Consider the following 26266-nt stretch of genomic DNA (forward strand, 5'->3'; position numbering starts at 1 on the left):
GTCTTAGATTCTCTTCCTGTACTGTGACAGCATTAGCAAATGCAACTTAGGAAGAAAGTTTATTTTGGTTCATGGTAGAAGGCATAGAACATAAGGCAGGAAGTCAAAGCAGCAGGAGTCTCAAGCTGCTTGTCATATCACATCCACAGTCAGAAGACAACAATGAATGAAGGCATGCTGTTTGTTCCCTTTTCTCCATCTAGGATCTGGTCAGGTACAGGGCCATCTACAGTAGGCATGTTCCTTCCCCCACAGGCATGCTCAGATGCCTTCCTCTCAGGTGACTGTGGATCATGTCAAGTTGACAGCTCTAACACACTTTAATGAAGTCCAAGGAGCAGAAAGGTGCTTGAGCCAAACTTCCAAGAAATCAGTAGATTCTTCCAACAAAAAGCTGTTTTGTTCCCTGTAGGTAATTAATTCTGTTGGGCGCCAGAACCCACCTGGTGGCAGTGTACTGCAATTGTAACTACAGGTGCCTCAGGCATGTGCACACGTTAGACTGAGGTGTGAAAACTGCCTATACCACTGGGATGCAAAGATAAACAGATGTGGATTGTGATCCTGAGGAGTATGCACACCAGGTGGAGGCCTGCACGGAAATGCTTTACCCCTTACACCTGCAGCATAAACCTTTAGCCCCTTTCCCCAAGAGCACAGCACCCCCACACAAAGGCATGCAGAATTTGAGGCAATTTCTGTGAACTAGTCCCATGGTTAGGCACTTGAACTTGTGCATTGTGAGAGTGTTCCCTGCACATTGATGAGCCGAATTCCCTCCCCGTTTCCCAAATGCCCTTTTATTTTATGTGGTTGTGAAATATGGACATAGTGAACATGTGCCTGTATCATCCAGCCATGGAGCAGCAAAGCAGGATTTCAGCTCGGGTTTCTGGCCTCAAGGGTCACAATCCTGATGGTCAGGCTACAGAATCCTGGTCAACTTGCAGATTCAGTCCAAAGAACTTTATTCACATCCCACGAGAACACAGTGTACTTTGACTTTGTATTGATTTTGACCTCTTGTTTTTGTGGTATAGTCCTGTCCCTCCCATGACCTTCCCATTCCCCTCCATGATCCAGAGAGCATCACCGACCCTTCTCCCTCTGAACCTTTCCTGTACTCCTTAACATCAGATATCCTGGATGGGGAGCAAGATACTGGGGTCTTCCTTGCAACTGGCCTATTGGGATGCATCTGTTGGAGGGCAGAGAAGGCTACACATGTAGCTGACATCATTGGAATCTAGGACCTGCATATGATAGACCAAGCACTCAATCACTAAATGACACCTAGCCCTACCACGGATCTTCAATAATATCTTTTTAAAAAGATTTTATTTATTTATTATGTATACAGTGTTCCACCTGCATGTATGTCTTCAGGCCAGAAGAGGGCACCAGATTATCGTCACAGATGGTTGTGAGCCACCAACTCAGGACCTCTGGAAGAGCAGCCAGTGCTTCTAACCAATGAGCCATTTCTCCAGCCCCCCTACCATGTATCGTAAAACCTAGAAAAACCCACATAATCGTTCTAGTGCCTTGTGTATTCCTTAGGATAATTTCTGGGTACAATCATGTTGTCTGTGGATGAAAATATTTTTCATTTCTTCTTCCCTTATAGTTGGTTTTATTTATTTATTAATTTGTTATTATTACTTTACTTCTTTATTTTGGGTTTTTGAGACAGAGTTTTTGTAGCTGGAGTTCCTTTCCAGCCTGGTTCCACAGCCAATTAGCCCCAAATAAACACAAAGACTTATATTAATGTATAACTGTTGGCCAATGGATAGGGCTACTTACTAGCCAATGAACAAACAACTCTGTACCTCAGGGTCCTCACATGGAACAGGGGTGTTATTAGCTCTAAGGGGGTTACTAGATAACAGTTATAAACAAATACAGTACATGGGTGTGTGCCTGGAACACAGTAGGTGCTCAGTAGATATAAGGATGTCTTTGGTGAGTGACTGGGGTTGTAGCTTTTGCCACCACCACCACTAATGCCATCCCTGCCCATTCTCCAGAACACATAACCCCATTGTCTCTTTAAACTCTTGCATAGACTTTACCCTCTGAGCTCCTGAACTAGAGGGACAGATTCCATGAGTATGCCTCAGAATTGGCCTGCTGGGACATGAGTCTGTGCATGGGGAGAGAAAGTTCCCGACAATAGTTGGCAAGTTGCCATGCTTGACTGCTTCCTTACATCATGGCCATCTCAAGGGAGTCTGGCTTCTTCCATGTTCCTTCAAAGCTTCAGAAGCAAGTATTCCAGGAGGGCAGGGAAAGCTGCATGGGCTGTCCTGGCTGGGCCTTTGCCACACAGAGGTATTTCTGACATATACTTCTAGAGAGGCAGGCACAGGTCCAGCACACACAAGGGGAAGGGTTGAAGAACTCTGAACTGTGAAATGTTCATGGTCCTGCTTAAAAAACTGAGAAAAACTAATGGGTGAGGGGGATAAGATGACTCAGCAGGCAAAGGGGTGTGTGCACAAGCTGACAACTTGAGTTCATCCCACAAGATGCACAAGATGGCTAGAGAAAACAGATTCCCTGGTGTCCTCTTCTGACCTCTAAACACATGTGCCCTAGTACAGACACACTCGTACACACACACACACACACACACACACACACACAGAGGGAGGGGTTTCTCAAATGATTTTAGAGAAACAGTATTTTGATATGTATCCTTCAATAGGAATCTCTGCATACCTCTGCTGAGAAAATCCAGCCTCTTTTGCCAATTTAGTGAACCACAAAGCAAGGCCGGTGTGTAGGTCCAAGAGCTCCCAGGCTCCAACTCCTGATGCCTCTTTTCACACTTCTCCAGATGTTCTTCATGGCCAGTTTCACTTGGAACCCACAGGTCCACTCATCTCAACATCCCATGTCTGTGGGTCCCTCACCTCAAGGCTCAACTCAAATGCCACCTTATCTAGGGGTCTTCTCTGGGCCTCCCTCACTGCTCCTTCTTGTGCCTCTGAACATCTCAGCACACTGTTGCTGTGATATCAAGGGACCCAGATCTGTGGTCCCCATAGCACTTGGTGGCTGTCTATTGAATATATTTATTTATTCATTCAGCAAATAGCTATTGCTTTTCCCCTGCAGCCACCCAAGCCACACAGAAGAGGAGGCTCAGGTGCTTTCTGGATTTGGCCTCTTACAGTTTTGGTTGTGAGTCTAGCCTTTAACAACTGAGCTATTTCTCCAGTCTGGGGGGGCATGCCTTTAATCCCATCCCAGTACTCAGGAGGCAAAGGCAGGCTGATCTCTGTGAGTTCAAGGCCAGCCTGGTCTACAGAGCAAGTTCCAGGATAGACTCCAAAGCTACAGAGAAACCCTGTCTCAAAACAAAACAAAACAAAACAAAAAGATTTGGCTTCTGTGTAGTTGCCCAGGGTCTGATTGGCCATCTGGGATCATGTTGGTGACCAGGGGCTATAAGAAGTATGGTTTTTCCACCTGCTGCCTGGTCTAGTCCTGCCGCTGCGCCAGCCCCAAATAATACACAGAGACTGTGTATTTTATACAATGCTATTGGCCCAGTTACTTGTTTCTTATCGGCTAGCTCTGTCTTAATTATTAACCCATTTCTATGTATTTCCATGTGGTCTCCTTACCAGGGAGTGAGGCAGGCGTCTGGCCACCCCGGTCTCTCCATGCTGACTCCTCTCCTATCTTCCTTTCCTATTGGCCAACAGTGCTTTATTATTAACCAGTATGAGAAACATATACAGAATGACATCTCCCATCATCTCCTCTTTTCTGTCTAAATAAAAAGAAGGTTTTTAACCTTAACATAGCAAAATATATAACACAACAGTTACCAAGTAAGAATCACAGTTAACAATATTTAGTCCATTAACATTTAGCAAGATTTAAGAGAATATTCCATCATCTATTCCATCTTTGTGAGTTAAAGTCCTATATGTAATTTATCTTTAAGCTTAACTACGGAAAACTACAACCATAACTATCTGTCTTCAACTCCTTCAAAGACCGCAGAAGGGTAGTATATAAACTCTAGAAATGACAGAGACAACTCACTGCCTGGTCACCTGAAGTTCTTTTGTAATCTTCCATCTTCAGCCCATAGGCCATAGTGTGTCTGGCAGTCTCTTCAGCAAAGCAGGAAACTTTAAATTGTCTTCTTTTATTGGCAGTTTGTCAGTCACTTTTCTCTGTGTCCTGCAGACTGTCTGGCAGACTCTTCCATGAAGCAGGGACTCTATAGCAATGTCCATCTTGAATCAGCAATCACTTTTCTGTGGGTCCTGCATGTCCAGTTTATATAGCACAAAGTCAAACAGTCCAGACAAGAGCAGTATCTTGCCCAAATGGCTAGTCTTGCCATATTGGAAGTAAACTCCATAACGAGTTGCCCCAAATAATGCACAGAGACTCTGTATTTGATTATATGCTATTGGCCAGGTACAAGTTTCTTATCTGCTAGCTCTGTCTTACTTATTAACCCATTTGTGTTAATCTATGTATGTCCATGTGTTCTTCTTACTGGGAGCCGGCTGCCGCATACTGCTCTCTCCAGACTCTCCATCTTGACTTCTCCTTACTACTTCCTATTTCCTCCTTGTCTCCTAGTCTCTCCTATCTTCCTTTCCTATTGGCCAACAGTGCTTTATTATTAACCAATATGAGAAACATATACAGAATGACATCTCCCATCAAGTGGCCATGCTGCATTTGGGGCCATACAGCTATAAATAGCACATACTGCTATCTAGTACCATGGTGACATCTGGACCAGGGCTACAATTAGAGGCTATGTCTGGGTTCATGGCCCTACTGCAGCCAGGGTCTGTGTTGATGTCTGAGGTTCCTGTTACCATTGAAAACCATGTGGATGTCTAAGGTTGGTGTCCAAGGGCCACACTGTCACTAGGATTGTGCTGATCTGAGTAGCCTGCATTGCTACCTGGGGCAATGGTGACCCAATCCAGACCCAGCTGAGGACTATGTCTGGATCCGAGGTCCCATCACAGCTGGGGTCTATGTTGCCACCAAAATTCATATGGAAGCCTGGGGTCAGGACTGCAACCTGTGACCTTGTTGGTATCCAAGGCCATGTTGCCACTAGAGCCATCCTATCTGAGTAGCCTAGCTTCCACCTGAAGCTAGGATGTGGTCCAGGTCCAAGCTCCTGCCAAGGACCATGTCTGGCCTATGATCCTGCTGCAGCTGGGGTCTGGGTCAATGTCTGTGGCTCTTGTTGCCTCAAGGGGCCATGATGGAATCAGAGGGCTATGCTGAGCTGGCTCTGGCCTTTGCTGGCCCTGGGATAACTGGTCTTGCCCCTCAGTGGATGCTGCACAAGAGAGATGGCCCTGATCCTCATGGGAGAGCTATCCCTCCCCTATAATCCCTCCTTCTGAAGAGTGGCCCCATCCTTTACCACAGGCATAGGAGATCTGACCCTGATGGTATGGGTGTAGGGGAGCTGGCTCCTCTCCTAGTCTGAGGGGCACAGCCCGGGTGGTCTAGATTGACCAGTTCAACTAGCACTCAGGTCCACAGTTTGGCCTGGGGTTGACCCACCCTAACATCTATCCTATCTAGAACCTGCTTGAGCTAGTGAAGGGACTGGTCCTGTGGAACCTATCAGGATCTCCATGGCTCCAGGAGGCCTCGGTATTTGCTAGAGGAGATTCAGCGAGGATCCAGTGATGATGGTGTACTAGAAACCAGAGGTCTTGCACCAGACCAGAAACTCATTGCAATGAACATTTGCAAGTAAAGCTGATTGGAGAAAAGCGTATGCTGTGTGACACACTGAGGCACCCAATGCCACCAGGATAAATGCAGAGGTGTTGGAGACTCAGGAAAGATGGAGGATTATAGGGGTCTTTTTTGTTGTTGTTATTGTTGTTTTGTTTTGGTTCTTTTGCTTTTCTTTTCTTTCTTTCTTTCTTTCTTTTTTTTTCTTTCTTTCTTTCTTTTTTTTTTTTTGCTTGCTTTGTTTTTGTTTGTTTGATTTTTAAAACTTTCCAGTGGGAGGCACTGCAGGGGAAAGGGGAGGATATGGAGGGACAGAGATATAAGCAGAGTTGGGTTGCGTGGTGTGAAATTCCCAAAGATTCAATAAATAAATTACATGAAAAAAAAAAAAAAAGATTTGGCCTCAGCCAGGCATGGTGGCACACTATTTTAATCCCAGCACTCAGGAGGCAGAGTTGGATCTCTGAGTTTGAGGTCATCCTGGTCTACAGAGTGAGTTCCAGGACACCAAAAAAGATTCAGCCTCACCTGTAATCCAGCCACCACTGTGGCCAAGGAAGGCATTGGTGCTGGAGGTGTAATGAACATTAATATTCCATTACAAGAGGTGCTGAAGAGCACCATGATAGCATAGTACATGGCATCCTTGAAGCTGTCAAAGCCTTAGACAAGTGCCAAGCCCATCTTTGTGTGCTTGCATCCAATTGTGATGAGCCTATCTACGTATGTCAAATTGATGGGGGATCTCTGTGCTGAGCACCAAACCAACCTAATTAAGGTTGATGACAAAAAGAAACTAGGGGAATGTGTAGGCCTCTGTAAAACTGATTGAGAGGGGAAGCCATGTAAAGTGATTGGTTGCAGTTGTATAGTGGTTAAGGGCTATGGCAAAGACTCTCCGGCCAAAGATGCCATTGAATCTTTGTACTTCAAATGTAAGAAATGATTAAATATGATTTTTGTATCAAAAACAAAACAAAGCAAATATGTAATAAAGACTGTTCCAAGGGTCCCCAGCATTTGTTTTAATCAAGTGTTGTAAGACAGGCAGACGTGAAAATAAATGACTATAAGGCAGGGCATTGGTGCATGCTGTTAATTTCAGCACTTGGGAGGCAGAGGTCAGCAGATCTCTGTGAGTTTGAGGCCAACCTGGCCTAGGGAGTGAGTTTTAGGACAACCAGGACTGTTTCACAGAGAGAACTTGTCTCAGAAAAAAAGAAGGGAGAAAGAAAGAAAGAAAGAAAGAAAAGAGGAAGGAAGATGACTATAAGAAGAAAGAAATAGATGTTGCTCACTGGTCTTTAGAAATAGTGGATGGGACCACCTGGAGAAGCATTAGGGTCAACCAGCAGGCAAGGGGAGTTAGTGTAGCCAAGGGACTTCCTGTATTTTGTTTGGTTTTTTTGAGACAGGATCTCACTGTGTAGCTCTGGTTGTCCTGGAACTCACAGAGATCCACCTGAAAGATGTGTCCTACTATGCCAGGCTTTCTTTCCTTTAGCTGCTTGTGTGTATGTATTCATGCATGTGCGCATGCCTGTGTCTGTGTTTGGAAACCAGAGGTTGAAGTCAGATACCCTTTTCTCTTCTCCATGTTAGTTTTCGAGATGCTACCTTTCACTGAGCTCAGAACTCACAGATTAGTTGGGCTGGCTGGCCAATGAGCTCTGAGGTTTCTGATGGGCACCCTGTGTCTACTTTTAGATGAACCAAACTCACATCTTATGCTTGTGCAGCAAACACTTTACCCACTGAGATTGCAGCAGGCTCTGTGGCATGCAGGCTGTCTCTTGTATCTTGTATTCATCCTTGAGATGAGTAGGGCAAGTGGATGGTAACTCTGAGTGAGAGATCCCCCATAAGACAGGGTGTGGACTGGGGAAAAGCATGTTCTTGCCTGAGTTGTTTTTTGTCCTTAGGAATTGGTTAAACCTGGAAGGGCAAAGTGCCTTTAGATTAAGCAAGATCTCAAGAAGTCAAAGCACCAGAATACAGAAAATGAAAGGGTGGAGGCTGGAGAGATGGCTCAGAGGCTAGGATCACTTCTAGAGGATCTGGGTTCAATTTCCAGCACCCACATGGCAGCTCACAACTGTCTGTAATTCCAGTTCCAGGGGATCTGACACCCTCACCCAGACATGCAGGCAAAATACCAATGCACATAAAATAAAAGCAGTAAATTATTAAAACAACAACAACAACAACAAAAACCAGGCAGCGGTGGTACACGCCTTTAATCCATCACTTGGGAGGCAGAGGCAGGCAGATCTCTATGAGTTTGAGGATAGCCTGGTCTACAGAGTGAGTTCCAGGACAGGCTCCAATGCTACAGAGGAACCCTGTCTTGAACTGCCCCTCCCCACAAAAAAGAAAAGACAATAAAAGGTGTTAGGGTGTGTCATGCCTGGGCCTGGTGAACCAAAAAGACAGAAACAGGGCATTTATCTCACATGCTGTGGGGAGACAGACAATGAGCACACAGTGAAGCAAATATTTGTAAAAAATTCTTATTTTTTCAATGAATGCTTTAGGGCTGCTATAAATGCTCTCTCCAGGCCAGGTTTGCTGCTCATGGCCGACACATGCTGAACAAAACAAAGTAAAAGTCCTGCAGCTGGGACACATGTGTGCCAGTGGAGAGGGGGCCTGTCCTGCAGCTGGGACACATGTGTGCCAGTGGAGAGGGGGCCTGTCCTGAAGCTGAGATGAATATATGCCAGTGGAGAGAGCACTTGTCTAACATCTCCAGCACTGAGCAAAGTGGGTGTGCACCTATAATCTCAGCAGTTGGGAAGGTGAGGTTGGAGAATCAGAAGTCCAAGGCCAGCTTTGGATACATGAGACCCTGTCTTCAAGCAGATAAACAACTACCAAACTGAGCCAATAAAAAATGTCCTGGGTCTTGGACCATTCTTAGATATCTGTTTCTGATTAGGGAAGATTGCAATAAGCAAACAAGAAAATTCAGTGTCAAGAATTGAAACAGGATCAGTGTTGAAAGAGGGACTGGAGGATTTGTCCAAGCAAGGACAGGAGCACCTTCTCCAGGAGGATATGGACAGGGGTGAGAAGAAGGCACACTTGTGAGAGGAGGAGCCACACAGAAAGAGTCCACAACAAACTGATCTTGAGCTAGCAAGGGGTGGTGGCATTCATGGACCAAGGGAGGTCAGAGTGTGTGAGGATACAGAGGGAGTGGAGATGCATTTGGATTTTATTCTTGGTGTCAAGGGAGATTTCCCAAAGTGTTAAGCAGGAGGATGTTGTAAGCTGATCTGGGGTTTGTTTGTTTGTAGAGACAGAGTTTCTCTGTGTAGTCCTGGCTGTCCTGAAACTCAATCTGAAGACCAGGCTTAATGGGAGATGTCATTCTGTAAACATGTTTCTCTTATTGGTTAATGAATAAAGATCTGTTGGCCAATAGGAAAGCAAGATAGACGGGACTAGGAAACTAGGAGGGGAGAAGAAGAAGTAGGGAGGAGATTCAACATGGAGGACGGAGAGAGTAGAACTCCCGGTCCTCTCTCCAGTGAGATAAGACCACATGGAAATACTTAGGTTAATAGAAATGTGTTACTATTTAAGGCAGAGCTAGTCAGTATGAAACATTGGAAACAGGCCAACAGCTTTATATATAATACAGCATCTCTGTGTGTTATTTGGGGCTGGCGCAGCTGTGGGACCAGACAGGCAGGGAAAAACTGATTTTAACACAGGCTGGCCTCAAACTCACAGAGATCCACCTGCTTCTGCTTCCCAAGTGCTGGGATTAAAGGTGTGTGCCATCACCAATCAGCTGATTTGGTTTTTAAAAGCTTCCTTTTGCTGCTGTTTGTGTGAACTGTTCAAAAGAGAGAAAAAAGAGGAGAGTTTTCCTAGCAACCTTTTGATGTGTAACATAAAAGCCATCAAAATGGTATCCATGGCTAATGCTAAACAAAGGAATCTTGATTCTGCCCTACGAGGTCCATGCTCACACCTGGGTGTGTATTACTTCCTGATAGAATCTTTCTCCTAACATAACCCTCGTGCTTAAAGCCTTTATTAAAATGGCTTGATAAAAACTTCAATTATCGGGGCTGGAGAGATGGCTCAGAGGTTAAGAGTACTGGCTGCTCTTCCAGAGGTCCTGAGTTCAATGCCTAGCAACCACAGGATGGCTCACAACCATCTGGTGCCCCCTTCTGGCCTGCAGGGATACATGCAGACAGAACACATAATAAATAAATCTTTAAAAGAAAATCTTCAATTCTGGCTCATACTGGCTAGTCCTAAATCATTTCTTGTGTCAAAGTCACAAGCTCTCCTGGCCTATGTCAAGCTTCTGAAAAGATCAGGGCAGTCCTCAGGCTGCTGAAATGACAGTGTGGAGCTGAGTCTGTCTCCTTACTGCTAGATGGGGAACAATAGAGGACAACACCTAATGTGACCTCTGTACAGATTTACTTGCACAAAACATCTACACACAACACACACTAACTAGGTTTCTGGACTTTACTTTTGGGGATGAGTTGGTAGGGGTGGGGCTGTGAGGCCTGATAGCTTGATCCCAGGAGCCTAAGAGGTGGAGGGAGAGGACTGCTCTTGCAGATTGTCCTGGGTGTATGTAAACGCATGCAGACATAAGTTGTCAAATGAATGCAAAATAAAATAGAAACAAAAAAAGCTTAGTCTATGTATTTGATAAGATCGAAAACCCAGATATGCACCTGTTTCCAGGTGCCTTCTGCACCATTTGCTGTTGAATGGATAAGTGTGGAGAAGAGAGAATAGCTGGATGGAGTTCTTGTCCTAGCTCTAGATTTGTTTGGGGACTCAGTGTCCTCGGGCAATCATTGGAATTAGCATGACCTCTTCCTGAATGAGCTAACTGAAGAGTAAGCAACATGTTTGTGGAGCACTCAGCCTAGGAGCAGTGAGCACTCAGGATAAGGTCAGTGAGCACTCAGTATAGGGCCATGAGGACTCAGTAAAGGATCAATGAGCACTTACCATAGGGCCACAAGAGCCCAGCACCTGAAAGATGTTTGGTTAATGGCAAGGGCTCCAGGGAAAATGAGTAGCAGATGGAATTCAACGAGGCTAGCTGCTTTTGCTATGTGAATTCCAGTCCTTCCTGGACCTCAATTTCCTCCTCTATAATTAGATATCCACAATGTCATCTCATTGCCACAGGCTCTACACCTGTGAGGGTTGAGGTGAGCAAGGTCTTTACCTGAAGGATGGAACCCATCAGCGTTTTGGTCTAGGAATTCTCCTTGAAGCTTGCAGCATGGGTTGGGATATCTTAAAAGATACCATCGCCCTCTTATGGCCATAGCTGATTCAACAGTTGTACTCTAGCTGGCTTCTTCCAAGAATGGAGAAAGGTGACTCTGGCTGCTCAGTGACCATGTCATGGACTTCCTGGCAGGGTTAGCTTTCTTGATAAATGTAGCTGTGTTCAGTGGTTAGGGTAAGAACTGCTAACCCTTTGGAAATTTATAAGCAATTGGTCAGGCGAGTCTTCAGGAGAGAGATGACCAGATTTGGTTTAATTTTCTTTAGGGTCCCATTTGAGTGGAGAACTATATTGCTGATTCCGTGAGGTTGAAATTCAATGTGCTGAGGCAGGGCATGGTGGTGCAGAAGTAAGGGCAGGGACAGAGGCAGGGGCAGAGGGGCAGAGGGGCAGAGGGGCAGAGGGGCAGAGGGGCAGAGGGGCAGAGGGGCAGAGGGGCAGAGGGGCAGAGGGGCAGAGGGGCAGAGGCAGGCAGCTCTCTGTGAGTTCAAGGCCAGCTTGGTCTACCTAGCAAGTTTGGGTTAGATAGGGCTACATAGATGGACTTTGTCTCAAAACAAACTAACAAAAGACAAACAAATTCAAGGAGATTCAAACCTTGAAGCGCTAGGGGAAATGGGGGTTAGTGAATGGTGGGGAGAAGGACCCAGGGAAATGCCTCTGTTAAAAAGAAGGCTCAAATAAAGTCACAGGAGACATCTTTCCTGTCTTCTATCCACTACTGAATAGCATCTGATCAGAGAGCATTTGGCTGTGTAAGTGAGTATAAGCAAAGATTTTTATGTTGTGTGTACACCATAGCCTCCCTACCTCATGTGGCTGGGTTTTACAACAGTCATCTTCCAAAAGAAATACTCTCTACACTCAGAAGAGATCCTTACTAAAGTACAGTGAGAGTCATGGGGGCAATAAGCAAGGACCTAAAGCAGCACCTAAGGGGCAGCTCTAACATAGCATATAAGGCCCACTAAAAACAGTATTCAAAGGGCTCTACCTTCTGCTCAGGTGGTGGTTTCTGCCACTAAAAACTGCCTCCCAGTCCTCATCTTTAGCCTATAAAACACTAGATTGTAGTGGGTTAGAGTTGGTTGGAAAAACTCAGGGTTCATTTCTCAATCTTCAGACTTGATCAACAATAAATAGAATTAATGAATATGGGAGTCTGGGTGAAAACTCACACTACAGCTTGTCCTGGTGGTTCACACTTGCAATCCCAGCACTTGGGAGGTGGTGGAGGAGGAGGATAAGGAGATAAAAACATCCTGGGTTATACAGCCAGTTTGAGATCATCCTGGACTACATGAGACCCTGTCTCAAAAAACCCTAAACCTGGGGCTGGAAAGATGGTCCAGTGGTTAAGAGTACTGGGCGTGTTGTTCTTTTGATACAACTATTGCCTATGAAACACAAACACCACGAGATTCAGCGCCCACGTGGAGTTTATTGACAGAGGGGAGAGAAAGGGGAGTAGCTGGTGGCCAACCAAAAGAAGGAGTAAGAGAGCAAGGGAGAGAGAGAGAGTAAGAGCAAGAGAGAACAAGAGAGAGATGTGCTTGGCGAGCTTGCTTTAAAAGGGAAACTTGTGCATGCATAACTGAGTCCCCTGGCAGCCAGGTAAGTCATGAGGTAGAGAAGACATGGCCATGAGCATCCTGCCCATCATCATGGGGCAGAGTCAGCAGACTGCTGGGTTCCAACAGGGTGCACTTCTAGAGGACCTAGTTTTGATTCCCAGCATCCACAATTTGGCTCACAAGCATCTGTAACTACAGTTTCAGGAGATCTGACACCATTTTTTTGGCCTCTATGGGCATCAGACACTCTAGTAGTACAGAGGCATACATACAGGTGAAACTCTTATATACATAAAACAACAAACCAATTAAAGTCGAAAACAACCACCACTACCACCAATAACAAAAACACAACCTATTCAACTTGTGTAATCCCAGCTCTTGGAAGGTGAAAGCAGGAAAATCAGGAGTGCAGCGGGGTGTCCTCGACTGCACAAAGTTAGAGGCCAGTCATATACGGGACCCTTTCTCAAAACAAAACGAAACAAAAAACAAACAAAACACCAAAACTAGCATCCCGACACCAAACCAAATCAACATCATACACCATTACAACGTGAGAATTCATTATTCCACAGGTGCTTCTTTGCCAGTAGTAAATATGGCAGCTTGGCGCCCTCCTCCCTAACTCAGGTTAACTTAATAGTTGCCAATAATCAACATGGCCTCTACACCATGCACTCCTATTGGTCGCTGCTTTGAAGGTGGGCGGGAGTTGTTGCACCGGGAGTAGAGCTGCGCCTGCGCAAGTCATTGGCGCCAAGATGGCGATGGAGATGAGGCTTCCCAAGGCTCGCAAACCTCTCAGTGAGAGCCTGGGCCGTGACTCTAAGAAACATTTGGTGGTACCGGGGGACACGATCACCACGGACACAGGATTCATGCGGTACGTGAAGATTTGGGGGACCCAAGGCCTTAGGGAGCGGCTGCAGAGCTCTCTGCACGTGGTCTGCTGCCCGGGAACTCGGGCCTCCTTGTATCCCCCTTGTATCTAAGTTACCTAGGTACGCGGGACACATCCAGGATCTACAATAACTCTCTCCTTTCCGAGCCTCGTGCTTCTGAGTCCCTTTTTGAATTAACCTGTCTCAGCCCCTGATTCTCTTCTTTGGTCTATGGCGTCCGAAACTTTTGAGTCCTAGCCTGAAACAATATTTTTGAGCTTTCCTGGGGAGGGAGAACTGTGGAGGGCTGGTTTGGTCACCTCCCTCAGTGTCACCTCAGCAAGAAGCCTGGTTTTGAAGCAGTGATTTTGGGGGTTTTGAGCACAGCATTGTAAGGCAGACATCTTGTGGTAGTTAGGGCAGGCTGTGGAGCTGGACAACTGCCATCATTATTATCATTAGCAGTAGCACCTTGCTAAATTTGGTATCCTCACCCTGAAGACAGTGGTGACAACTGTAATTGGTAGGTTAGTGGGGATTATATGAACTGAAGTGTAGGGCAGAAAAGCAAAGTCCACCATTGTATTACCACCAAAGATAAATCTGTTAGGTATCGTCTCTCCCTCTTGCATTGTTCTATCTCTCTCACTCTGAGAAGGGTCTCGCTATGTAACACTGGCTGTCTTGGAACTTACTGTGTAGACCACTCTGGCCTGAAACTCAGAGATCCCCCTGCTTTTGTCTCACAAGTTCTGGGCTCAAGGATATGGCTACCATACCTGGTTCTTCTTTTCCCCTTCCCTTCCCTTCCCTGTGTTTATAGCATTGCTCTAAGCTTTAAGGTTAAGGTTGTTGGATGGTAGAGATCCAAGGATTCATTCTGTCATTCTTTCAAGATGTGTGGTTGGGGTACAAAAGTGAAAACCTGTGCCCTGGTGGAGTTTGCAATCTAGCAAGGAGACAGAAACAAGAAATGCCATCAGAAAGTTGTAACTGCAGTGGGTGGGGGAGTGCAGGGTCAGGGGAGCAGCTGGGAAAGGGTGGGTGAGTCAGCAATGGGGAGGACTTCTTTGTTGCCTGGGATACTGGAGGGAGGTTGTTGGAAAATGACTTCTGAGCTGACCTCTTCAGGATAAAGGAGATGTCCGTGTAGCTCTCTGAGGAGTGCATCAGGCTCAGGGCAGGAGGAGACTGTTAGGTTCCAGAAAGTTCTTCCAGATGGGAGAGTTCACCTCCAGTGTAACATGGCATCCTTTCTTTGGTCTTGTCCTTCAACAGAGGCCACGGAACATACATGGGGGAGGAGAAGCTCATTGCGTCTGTGGCTGGCTCTGTGGAGAGAGTAAACAAGCTGATCTGTGTGAAAGCCTTGAAAACCAGGTGAGCACAGAAGGTATGGGGCTCTTTCTTGGAGCTTCTGGGTTGTACACAGGTCTCTTCGTCTCCCCACACCCCACAGTCTGTCCTGTTACAGGCCTGCTCTGTTGAATTCAGTTGTTTGTCATAGCTAGCTTCAGCTGCCAACTTGACACAAATCTAGAGGTAACCTGGTAAGCAGGAACCTAAACTGAAGAATTGACTCCATCAGATTGGCCTGTGGGCATGTCTGTTGGGAAAACCCAGTCCATCCCTGGGCAGGTAGGCCTGGGGAGTGTAAGAATACTGGTTGAGGTCTGGGCATCGTGGTGCACATCATTAGTCCCAGGACTTGGGGGCGGCAGAGGCAAGGGGATCTCTGAATTCCAGGGCAGCCAGGGCTATGTAGAGAGACCCTGTCTAAGGGGGCCGGGGAAAGAAGACTGGTTATGCTGGTTGAGCCTGAGGCTGAGCATGGGAAATAAGCCAGCAATTGGTGGTATCCCCCCAGGTCCCTGCTTCAGTTCTGCCCTCCAGGTTCCTGCTTCGGTATTCCTTGACGATGGGCTACAACCTGGAAGCCAAATAAACCCTTTCCTTCCCAGGTTGCTTTTGGTTGTAGTGTTTATCACAGCAACAGAGAGCAGACTAGGACACTGAAAGTAGTAGTATGAATTTCAAAGATTTCCTCTTGTCACTTGATCCCTCTAAGCCTCAGGTACTTTCCTTTTCTGCAGGTACTTTACTTAGGATTTTTGTTAGGATTCAGTTACATGCTACATATAAAGTACTTAACACAGGGCCAGGTTCCTAGGAGCAGCCCCATAAAGGTTAGTCCAGAAGGGAAGCCAGTGGGGTTGGAACTGAGTGGTCAAAGAGGAGATTAGGGGCTGAGCTGAGCAGGTGGTATCCTGCCTGGCAGTGATGGTGAGCATTTGGGCATTTGTTGTATGAACAGAAGAAAGCTGTGATGTGACTTATGTCTTAATTTGCTGTAGCTGCTATGGGGACAGGGTGCTAGACTAGGAACTGTATTTATCTTACAAAATAAGTGATGGCTGCTTTCACGAGGGTAGCAGCACATAACAGCATTGCGGAGTAGTGGCTATTTCCTGTGTGTACTCTTTTTTTCTGAGTTTCTTACATGAAAGGGAGCTGGACTTTCTTTGGGATTTTCTCTCTGTAGTAACATTGCTCACTTGCAGTAACTGATGTGTTTAAGAATGGTTAACAGAGTAGAGATGTTTTTAGTTCCTGTTTTCCAGTCTGGATGTCTGTGTTTCCTTCATACAATTTAAGGTGCCATCAGCAGGCTTTGTGGTGATCTTATAATCCCAGAGTATGACCGGAATCAAGGTTGATATTCCAAGGTTTTGGCCTAAGCATGGGAGGTTGATTTGGGGTGTATGGCGAGCACTTATTGACCTGGGAGTGAATGGGAGAGCAGTTTGCTGTGGAGAAGGGGAAGCAGCTGCTGGCAGTCTTCACTTTGGGTTAGTTACTTTTAGAAGTGCTCATGAGCCATTGTGTGGCTACTAATATTGGATAGCTTCATGACCCTGCCCTGCCGCCCAAGAGCTGGGATTATTAAAACTCAGTGAGCTCAGCTGGGTGGTAGTGGCACACGCCTTTAATCCCAGCACTCGGGAGGCAGGAGATCTCTGAGAGTTCGAGACCAGTCTGGTCTACCAGAGCTAGTTCCAGGATAGCCTCCAAGAGAACTAGTCTAATGCCTGGGCTTTTGCAAAGAGCACTTCGCTCTTGGAATCAGTATGAGGGACCAGCAAAGTGCCCGAGCCAGGCAGGCAGCGAGGAGTGGGCCGCTCGAGCCCCCATGGTGGTGGTGTGTTTCAGGGTCTGCTTTCCTCCATTACTTGGTGATGAACTTATCCCTTCCTTATTCAGAGGCAAGTACTCTGTTTTTGTCACATAATCAAGCAGAGTCAGGACTTCAGTCTAAAGGACAGAAATTGCAATGAGCAATTTCTGTAAGGACAACTAAAGAAGTATACACAGAGAGATTCTGAAGTTCCATCTGTTTACTCAGCCTCAAATAGTGCTTGGTCTGGTCAGCCTGCTGGCTACTGGGTAACCTTCTGCTTTCTCTTGCAGATACAATGGAGAAGTAGGAGACATTGTAGTGGGGAGAATCACAGAGGTAAAGTTGCTGTTTTACAAAGTGAAGGAGGCTGGTGGCTCGGGAATGGGACCTTCATTTTGTGAAATGCTGTATGAAGAAGGTGCCTTGAGATGCTGCCCTCTTTTTCCTTACAGGTTCAACAGAAGAGGTGGAAAGTGGAGACAAATTCCAGGCTGGATTCCGTCTTGCTCCTCTCCTCCATGAACCTGCCGGGTGGGGAGCTGGTGAGTGCTTGACTGCCCTAGAACTGCCCTAGAACAGTTGAGCTGTGGGGCTTTTGCTCCACCATAGAATTCTGTTTACACTGTTAATATTTTGTCATGGAGTCTGCTACCTAGGTGAACATAGGCAGCAAGTGTTGTTTGGTAAAATCAGAAACACCTGTGGAGTGGGCTCCCAAGATGGAGCTGGGGAGAAAGTCTCCTGAATCTTGGTGCTAATTTCCTTTCTTGGTGCATTGGTATTGCATAAGGAAGGTGTCTGTGAAGCATTGGCCTTTGCTTTCTCTTTTCTTGGGGGGGCAGGAGGTTGGGGTTCAGATGGGTTTTCTCTGTGTAGCCCCCTGGCTGTCCTGGAATTCACAGAGATCTGCCTGCCTCTCAAGTGCTGGGATTAAAGTCATGTGCCACTAACCCTCACTTTTCCTTAGTTTCTAGTGACTTGAATGGCACATGATTATTCCAGATAGTAACAAAATAGCCTTTTGTCCATACCATGGTTCAGGTCCAATATATTTCAGAGAGGCTCCCTGAGCTGGATCCTATGGAGAGTGTCAGAATAAAGAAGCACATCTGAGTCTCTTAAAGAGCTTATAGATTGGTGGAGAATAGGAGATAACAGCCTTATGGAGGCAGGAGAATGAAGAAACATGTAGAGCAGAGAGGGGTTGTGGAGGGCTCTTGGGGTCTGAGAGTTGGAGTGAGGTTGGGACTCTGAGATGAAGGGAGATACGTGAGCAGACACAGCCTGGTGGAGGTGTGGGTGAGTGGGGAAACAGGCTCAGAGAGCTGCAGAGGGGCCGGATGTTAGCCTAGGAGGGTCCTCCTGGAGAGCTAAGGTTACCTTAGCAGCTCAGGTTACCTCTTGTCATAGTTCTTCATGTTAAAATACCATGGTGGACTACACAGACCTCAAGCAAAAAACAGCAATGGGAAGAGCTCCTCCTGACAGTGGGGCTTGCATCATGTGGCCGTTTTTCCTGTATGTTTCAGAGGAGAAGATCTGCAGAAGATGAGCTGGCCATGAGAGGCTTCTTACAGGAAGGGGACCTCATCAGTGTATCCTGACCTACAGGGTTGCAAGCTTGCCTGTGCTCTCTGATCAGAGGGCTCTGACTTCTGGGTCAGATGTTCAGGGTGTGGCTGTAGCTTTGCTTTCTCCTTAGCTCAGAACAATGCTCTGGGTTTTGTTTGTAACTTGTGACCCGTGCTGCAAGCTAGACAAAATTGTCTTTCTTTTTAAGAAGGAAAGCCCAGGCCGGCTTGGAGCTCACTGTGTATCCCAGACTAACCTCAAACACAGCATTGCTGTCTCAGCTTCCTGAGTACTGAGATTTCAGGCATAGACTATCATTCCTAGCAAAGACCCACATTTCCTTTTTTATCTTTTCTTTTTGTTGGGTTTTGTTTCATTTTGTTTTGATATAGAGACAGGGTTTCTCTGTGTAACAGCCCTAGTTGTCCTGTAATTAGCTTAGTTACCAGGCAGGCCTGGAACTCACAGAGATATGCCTCCCAAGTGCTGGTATTTAAGGCATGCCACCTGGCACTTTCTTTATCTTAAAATTTTTTTATTACATATATTTTATTACATTTATTTATGTGTGTGATCACAGCTGTTGCATGTGGAGGTCAGAGGACAACTTGAAGGAGTTGGTTCTCCTACCGTGTGGACCTGGGGGTAGAACTCAGATTGTCAGACTTAATGGCTAGGATCTTTACCCACTGAGCCATCTCACCAGTCTTCAAGCTTTCTAAATTATATGAACATTTACCCCAGAGAGAAGAAAAGATTATATCAAGATACTCTTGCCAACCAAGGGAAGAGGTGAGGTGATAGTGATGTCCTCTGGGGTCATGGAAGATAGGCAAGGTGACTGTCAGTGATAGAAGGGCAAGCTGGATGCAGGCAGGTGACATACGAGTGGGTTGCCAAGGCTGCTATTGTTCCTTCATCACCTGGGCAGGCAGAGGTCCAGGCAGTGTTCTCAGATGGAGCTGTTTCTCTGCACACAAGGAGCCTGAAATATGGAAAGGTAAGTCAGGCTTAGGAGGCTTCAAGTCCAGTTCTGAATCTCCGTAGCTCCCTGCCATGCTAACCTAGAGACCTGGTAGTTAGCTGGGTGTGGTGTCAGGGCCTGTAATTCCAGCCCTCTGGAAGCTGAAGTAGAACTACAAATTGGAAACCAACCTAGACTGCATAGTGAGATAGCCTCTCTCCATAACCCCCATCTTAAAACAACAAAAAGCAACAACACAACCTAGTTGATTAGGACTGATGGCTTGAAGAGCCTGGTGGGAGAGGGGGTTACTGCTACCAGTGTCAGGGCAAAGGGTAATTGATGTTCTAAATCCTTTTCCTTCTGAAGACCCTGTTCTGGCAGAGTGCCTCTGCTTGGAGCTGTGAGGTTCTGTTCCCTTTGGGAGATGCTCAATCTACTATTGAGGTTGACTGCATGTCTGCAGAACTTTGTCTGCAGTCTAGTCAACATGGTAGATATTACTGCTAGCAAAGATGAATTTCCCGTCTGAGCCTCAAAATGAAATTTGCCTGCTTCTGTGAGGTTCTATTATTGAGGTCATTTATTTTAAGGACAACATACTTCCTAGGACACATTAGGGTGTAGTTCTTGATTGGCTTTTCATTTTCCAAGAGGAATAAAAAAGCTGTGTCCTTTAATGAAGTGGCAGCTGTCACCATGTTCTTGAACTTGTGTGTGCTGACCTCCACAGCCTGTCACTATAGACACTTCTTATTGGTATGTGGACCTAGTGCTGACCAGTCAAGACCAGGCATGGGTTTGCCAGTCCAGTGAACCATATCTCGTGTGGCATGGGAATTTGAGGTTAAGATCCAAACTAGGGTCATGGCATGGGATTAAGTGGCCAGTGAGAGGCTCCTTGTTGGCTCTAGTTTCTGTAATAGCCAGCACACCTGCTCTGGATTAGAAGGCAAAGGGAAGTAAGGGTATTGATGGCCACATTCTTTTAATTAAAATGTGTGTACCATGGCACGTGTGTGGAAGTCATCTTGTAGGCGTTAGTTATCTCCTACTGTGGTTTGAACTCAGCTTGTCAGGCTTGGTAGCAGGCACCTTTACTACCATCTCACCAACCTGACTGCCACCTTCTTTGGAGTGTGTAAATAGCCATGGGCCAGAAATGTTTTCTGCCAAGTGCATGCCCTGTATATTGGGTGACAGCAGTTTATCCCCAGGAAGGACAATGATGGGGTGTGTCAGGATGTGTATTCTGTAACCTACTTTGCATTCATCTCACTGGTTGTTTCTTGCTCTTTTTTTTTTTTTTTTTTTTTTTTTTTTTTGTGTGTGTGTGTGTGGGGGGGAATGGGATTTTACTAGATAGCTCAGCCAGCCTGGTATTAGTGATCCTCTTGCCTCAGACTTTCAGATGCTGTGCTCCCCTACCTGACTTCAGATCCGTTGTTGGGGGTTTTGTTGTTTGTTTTTTCCAAGATAGGGTTTTACTGTGTAACAGCCCTGGCTTTCCTGGAACTTGCTCTGTAGACCAGGCTGGTCTGAAATTCACAGAGATCCACCTGCCTCTGCCTCCCGAGTTCTGGGGTTAAAGTTGTGTGCCACCATGCCTACCTTATGGTCTGTCTCTCTAGCTAGGTCAGGGAGTTTTAGTCCAGGTTTCTCCTTCCCTGGTGAAACGACAGAAGACTCATTTCCATGATTTGCCATGTGGTGCTTCAGTGATTCTGGGCAACAATGGTTTCATCTGGATTTACCCTACACCTGAGCACAAGGATGAGGATGCTGGAGGCTTCGTTGCAAACCTGGAGGTGAGTGAACATCATGCAGCTATTGGTTGTATTTGTGGCAGGTGGAATCTGTGTGTGTGTGTGTGTGTGTGTGTGTGTGTGTGTGTGTGTGTGTGTGTTCGTGTGTGTTTGAGTGGGGTATTATGTATCACAACACATGAAATGGCCAGAGGACAAGCTTCTGTTGATCCTTGCCTTTTTCTACCTTGTTTGAAACTGTCTCTGCTAGCTGACCCATGAGCTTCTGAAGATTCCCTGATGGGTATATGGGGTTACATAGTTTTGTGCTTTGTCCAGCTTTTATGTGGGTTTTGGGGGTCAAATAAGCAAGTGCTTTTATCTGCCAAGCCCTGTTGTGCCACATAAAATCTAGGATGCGTCCTGAGGACTGCAGTGTTGGGTGATTCTATCTTTGTAGAGAGAGCATCACAAGAATACTCAGAAGATGCTGCAGCACTGCAGTGGTGGTGTCTTGAGGGGCCCCTGTATCTGTGAGCTGCCGCAGCCTAGGTGCTACTTGTGGTTCACTCAGTGCAGACTTAGGGACCTGCTGAGCTTTGAATGAGTGTATTCGTTAGCACCTGATTGTCTTCTCTTCCCTTAAGAGATGATTCAGTGGCCACCTTGAGCTTTGTTGGTGACAGTGACAAAGTTGCAGGGTAATAGCCAAAAAGCCATTGAAGAAACAACAGAAGATTGGGGGGTAGGGGTGTTGTTGGCTCAGGTGGCAAAGTACTTACCTTGTAAGCATGAATTCAAACCCCAGAAGCCATGTAAAAATGCCAGATATGTTGGTGCACTTGTAATCTTAGTGTTTGGGGGTAGAGACAAGAGGATCCCTGGAGCTTGCCTGCCAACCATCCTTGCCTTATTGGTCAGCTCTCTCTCTGTCTCAAAGGAGATGGATGGCATTCCTAGAATGTCATGGAAGGTTGTCTTCTGACCTTCCCATGTATGTGCACTCATGAGCATTTGCACACATGAACTTGTATGTTTATACACATTAAGAACATAAATTACAGCTTGTTTGTTGGGTGATATAAATGGTCTTTCTTTGGACTACCAGCGTCTGAATAACAACACTGAGACTTTATTAATTATGGAAGCTTGGCCTTAGCTTAGGCTTGTTCCCAACTGCTCTTATAACTTAACCTGTTTATATTAATCTACATTTTGCCATGTAGCACATGTCCAATTTCTTCCTAGTTTAGGTGGCAAATTTCTTGTCACTCACATTCTTTACCAAGTTTCTATCTCTCCCCAGAAGTCCCGCCACCTACCCTCTCCAGCTTAGCAATTGGCCATTCATAATCCAATCAGAACGTGCCTTAGGCACAAAAGGAAGGACAGAGACACATCTTCACTCAGTGTACATAAAGATTATTCCAACAGGGTGTCATGGAGTGCCATGGTGGAAATGAGTGTGATTTCTTTCTTTTGTGGCTATTGGGACTGTTTGCTTATTTGGATCCTGTTTGTATTTCTTTTCCCTTTCCCTTTGTGTCCCTGTGTAGCCGGTAGCCCTTAGTGATCGAGAGGTGATTTCCCGGCTTCGGAACTGCATAGTCTTGCTGGTAACTCAGAGAATGATGCTGTATGACACCAGCATCCTGTACTGCTACGAGGCCTCCCTTGCACATCAGGTACTCCCTTCCCTTGGGTCCTTGTGTAAGCTGTTCCTGTGATTCTTCAGCATTCTACTTTTCTTCCGATGAGTCCCTGCCATGTTCCCTGAGATATTTCCCCTATTGTGATGGATTTGGTGTAGGATGGCGGTGTAGGTAGGATTTTTCTATGACAATAGCTTTCCACACTACATCTTTCCTGTTCCAAAATTCATCCATCTTCTTGATCTTTTTCAATCAATAGATCTTTTTTTGACTTAAATTAAAAATATGTATATTTTATGTGTATGGGTGTCTTGCCTGCATGTGTATAAGTCTCCACCATATGCATGCTTGGTGCCTGCAGAGGTCAGAAGACAGCATCAGATTCCCCCAGAACTGGAGTTACTGTCAATTGCCATGTGGGTGCTGAGAACTGAACCAGAGTTTTCTGAAAGAACAGCAAGTGTTCTTAATCACTGACCTACCTCTCCAGCCCCTTAGCCATCTTCTGATGAGTGAACAGTGTGTCTGTCAGCTGTCCCAGGATACCTTGCTGGCTTGCTTTCTAAGCTGCATCTGGAGCTGGGACAGTGTCCTTGCTCAGTTTCTGATGGAGTACAGACTACAGACAGTATATATTGGCCAGACTTCCTTGCCTTGTTTTGTTGACTTGATGTTCTGCTTATGGTTATTTCTGAATGAACACATACCTTTTCTTTTTCTTTTTTTTTTTTTTCAGATCAAGGATATCTTAAAGCCAGAAATAATGGAGGAGATCATGCTAGAAACACGCCAGAGGCTTTTGGAACAGGAAGGGTGAGGCCAGGTGCAGAAGGATGGGACTGTGTGCCTCTCTGGAGCAGCCTCTGCAAGGGAAGAGTCTGCCATAGGGTGATTCTTCACCACATGTGAAGCTCTGACAAACACATCATTCACCTGCAGTGGCGCAGCAGAGCCCAGCCTATTCTCTCCTGTTCTGAGACAAAGCCAGGATGGAAGTGAATGGTGTTTGGATGCTCGAGTCCCTTTCAGAGCATGCTGTCTCAGTCTGATGATGTATCTTGGAGTAACTTGGAGAATCCATGTCTTCCAGTCATACCATACAGTACCCCCATGGAACTGTTCAGTAGAAAACCTGGTGGGCTGGGGATATAGCTCAGGGAGGGATAACTTTGCTCATGTGTGCAAGGCCCCAGGTTCAATTTTCAGCCCCTTTCCCACCCCAGAAAAAGAAAAACAAAACAGAAAAAGAGACATTCAGGGCCAATGGGAATGGTCTGTTTGGACTTCTACCCCATCTCCTTTAATGCACAAGTATGTGGCTGGAGAAGAGGTGGTAGAGTTAGGCCTACAGTGAGGGGGACAGAAGAATAAAATGAGCCAGCAGCCTTTGTTGGAATCTGATTCCCATTGGTGACTGGTTCAAAGGGATCTCTACCCTCTTCCTGGACTCCCCTTGCGCGTGAGCTGTTCCTGTTTCTCTAGCATCTTAGGTCTTTCAGCATGTCCACCAGCAGAAACTGGCTTTGAGGCCTTAAGAAGTGCCTGAGGTGTTCCCTGAGATTGACAGTGTTCTCTGGAGTGTCTGTCCTTCCAGAGGGCGGTTTGTAAGAAAGAAGCTGAGCCATTGTCAATAACTGAGAGAATAAGTGTTCTGGGCCCACAGTGCTTTTGACTGCTCAGACCAAAACAAACAAAAATAAAACAATAATAGTTGTAAAAAGCCAAGTCATTTCCTTGTGTAACTGATACGGTGATATATTAACTTTTGAAAAATTTAAAGTTAAAAGAAACAAGCTACAAGTCTCAGTATAGAGTGCCAGTTCCTATGCTTTGGTTTTCTGTTTAAACACGGGTATCCTGATCCAGCATGGTAGTACAGGCATGTGACTCCACATGGAGGCAGAGGCAGGACAACTTGGGCTACACACTGAGAATTATCTCCCTACACAATCAGAAATGGTGCCCTAATTTACATTTTTTCAATTAACATATTTTTTGCTATTTATTTTGTATATATTATTTTTGTGTATGGGTGTAAGTGTATGCATGTGTAAGTCAGGGTCCATTCTGTCCTACCATGTGGGTTCCAGAGATCAAACTGAGGTCATCAGGCTAGGCAGCAAGTACCCTCCTTACCCATTGAGCCATAAACTGGCCTAAATATTTATTTGTTTGTTTATTTAGTTAGTTTTGCCAGAGTGAGGGATAGAGCCTAGGGCCTAGTGTATACCACTAGGCAAGGACATCTTTGAGCAATGGCTGGTTTGAATGCAGGGTATGTATGGTATGGTGGCAGCATGCCTTTCATCCCAGCACTTTTGAGTTCAAGGCCAGCCTGGTCTACAAAACCAAGCGTATACAGAGACTGTCTCAAAAAACCAAAACAAATTCTTTGGGCATTTCAGAAATATATATAATGTATTTTGATCATTTCTAGCCTCCAACTCCTGGCTCCTCCAACCGGCCCCCCTTCCAACTTCATTTCTATTTTTGTAAGTAAATGTGAATGTGCCAGGCTTTTGGTACTAAAATGTAAGCAGGTGTGTTACAGCTCTGGAGCTAAAAGGTGTCCTGACTTATCAGGAAGTTGGGCTACTTAAGAGGACAGCTCTGGAGGGGTAGAGCCCCAGTAGGATGCCTTGAAGAGAAAGGTGCCCTGGCTTTTCCCTGGAGCCAGGCTACCTAGGACAACTCTGGAGGCTGGAGCTGCAATAGGATAGCTCAGCCCTGGAGAGAGAGAGGTGTCCTGACTTAACTGGAAGCCAGGCTACTTGAAGCTGGGGTACAGTGGGGGTTGGTCTCCCTTCAGGATATAGCAATCCTACCCCTCTCCTAGAGAGGGCCCTCCTCACAGCTGAGACCTGCTCTGATCCCCTAACAGAGCTAAACACTTAAGTGCTTCTTTGGCCCTTCTTTGACTACAGTCTGTTAAAGGGGAAGCCCCTGCGGAAATGTGGTAATCTAGCCAGGCCATGGTGGTGCATGCCTTTAATCCCAGTACTCTTTTGGAAGGCAGAAACAGGTGAATCTCTGAGTTTGAGGCCAGCCTGGTTTACAGAGTGTGTGCTAACAGTCTATCCCCCAACTCCCCCCCCCCCACACACACACAAAAAGCTACACAGAGAAACCCTGTCTAAGAGAAATGTAGCAATCTTCAGTGAAAAGTTTTTTTCTTGCTCAGCTCCCTAAAGGAACATCCCAGCAAGTTTCTGATGTTCTAGAAATTCTGCTTTGGCAAATGAAGATCTTCACCCAAGACCCTTGAGAAAGACTGATTTGGAAAGGAGGAGTCCAGGAAAGTGGCTGCCTCTGCCAGGGTGGGAAAGGACAGCCCTTAACTGAACAAGCAGAGGAACTTATATAGGGCTTCTTAGAGGTTTTTCTGCCCAGGGATTGGTTAATTTACTGGGTCAGGGGCAGATATGGCTCTGATTTCAGGACCAAACTGTTTCTTTCACTGGTTCTGGTTGCAGTTCACTGGTTCACTGGTACTGGTTTTCAAAGTCAGGGTGTTTTTCTTCAGTTCTGGGTTGAGGGATAAAGTGTTTGGCTGGCTCTGGGTTCAGAGTCAGAGTCCTCAGGGAGGGGCAGAGTTAGCTCTGGTGTCGGCCAAAATGGCCTTTTTACCCCACGTGTGTGTGTGTGTGTGTGTGTGTGTGTGTGTG

At 46.0% G+C, this 26266-nt stretch overlaps 1 protein-coding gene across 1 annotated transcript; it reads left to right on the forward strand.

The window, feature by feature from the left end:
* Positions 1–13343: 13343 nt before the first annotated feature.
* Exosc2 (exosome component 2) lies at positions 13344–24407 on the forward strand. Its single transcript, XM_051185136.1, has 9 exons — positions 13344–13492; positions 14769–14870; positions 16959–17004; positions 17121–17210; positions 18198–18263; positions 19172–19240; positions 20836–21012; positions 22506–22634; positions 23338–24407. Exons 1-9 carry the CDS (start codon positions 13371–13373, stop codon positions 23416–23418), a joined length of 882 nt encoding a protein of 293 aa, XP_051041093.1. The 5' UTR covers positions 13344–13370; the 3' UTR covers positions 23419–24407.
* The last annotated feature ends 1859 nt before the right edge of the window (positions 24408–26266 follow it).

This window comes from Phodopus roborovskii, unplaced genomic scaffold (genome assembly GCF_943737965.1).
Source record: "Phodopus roborovskii unplaced genomic scaffold, PHOROB, whole genome shotgun sequence".
NCBI classification, from domain to species: domain Eukaryota; kingdom Metazoa; phylum Chordata; class Mammalia; order Rodentia; family Cricetidae; genus Phodopus; species Phodopus roborovskii.

Excerpts from the sequence above, each read along its gene's own strand:
- Exosc2 (XM_051185136.1), top strand. The coding sequence starts at position 13,371 with ATGGCGATGGAGATGAGGCTTCCCAAGGCTCGCAAACCTCTCAGTGAG. Across the intron at positions 13,493-14,768 it reads ACGGACACAGGATTCATGCG|AGGCCACGGAACATACATGG; the intron begins GTACGTGAAGAT and ends GTCCTTCAACAG. Across the intron at positions 18,264-19,171 it reads AGGAAGGGGACCTCATCAGT|GCAGAGGTCCAGGCAGTGTT; the intron begins GTATCCTGACCT and ends TCACCTGGGCAG.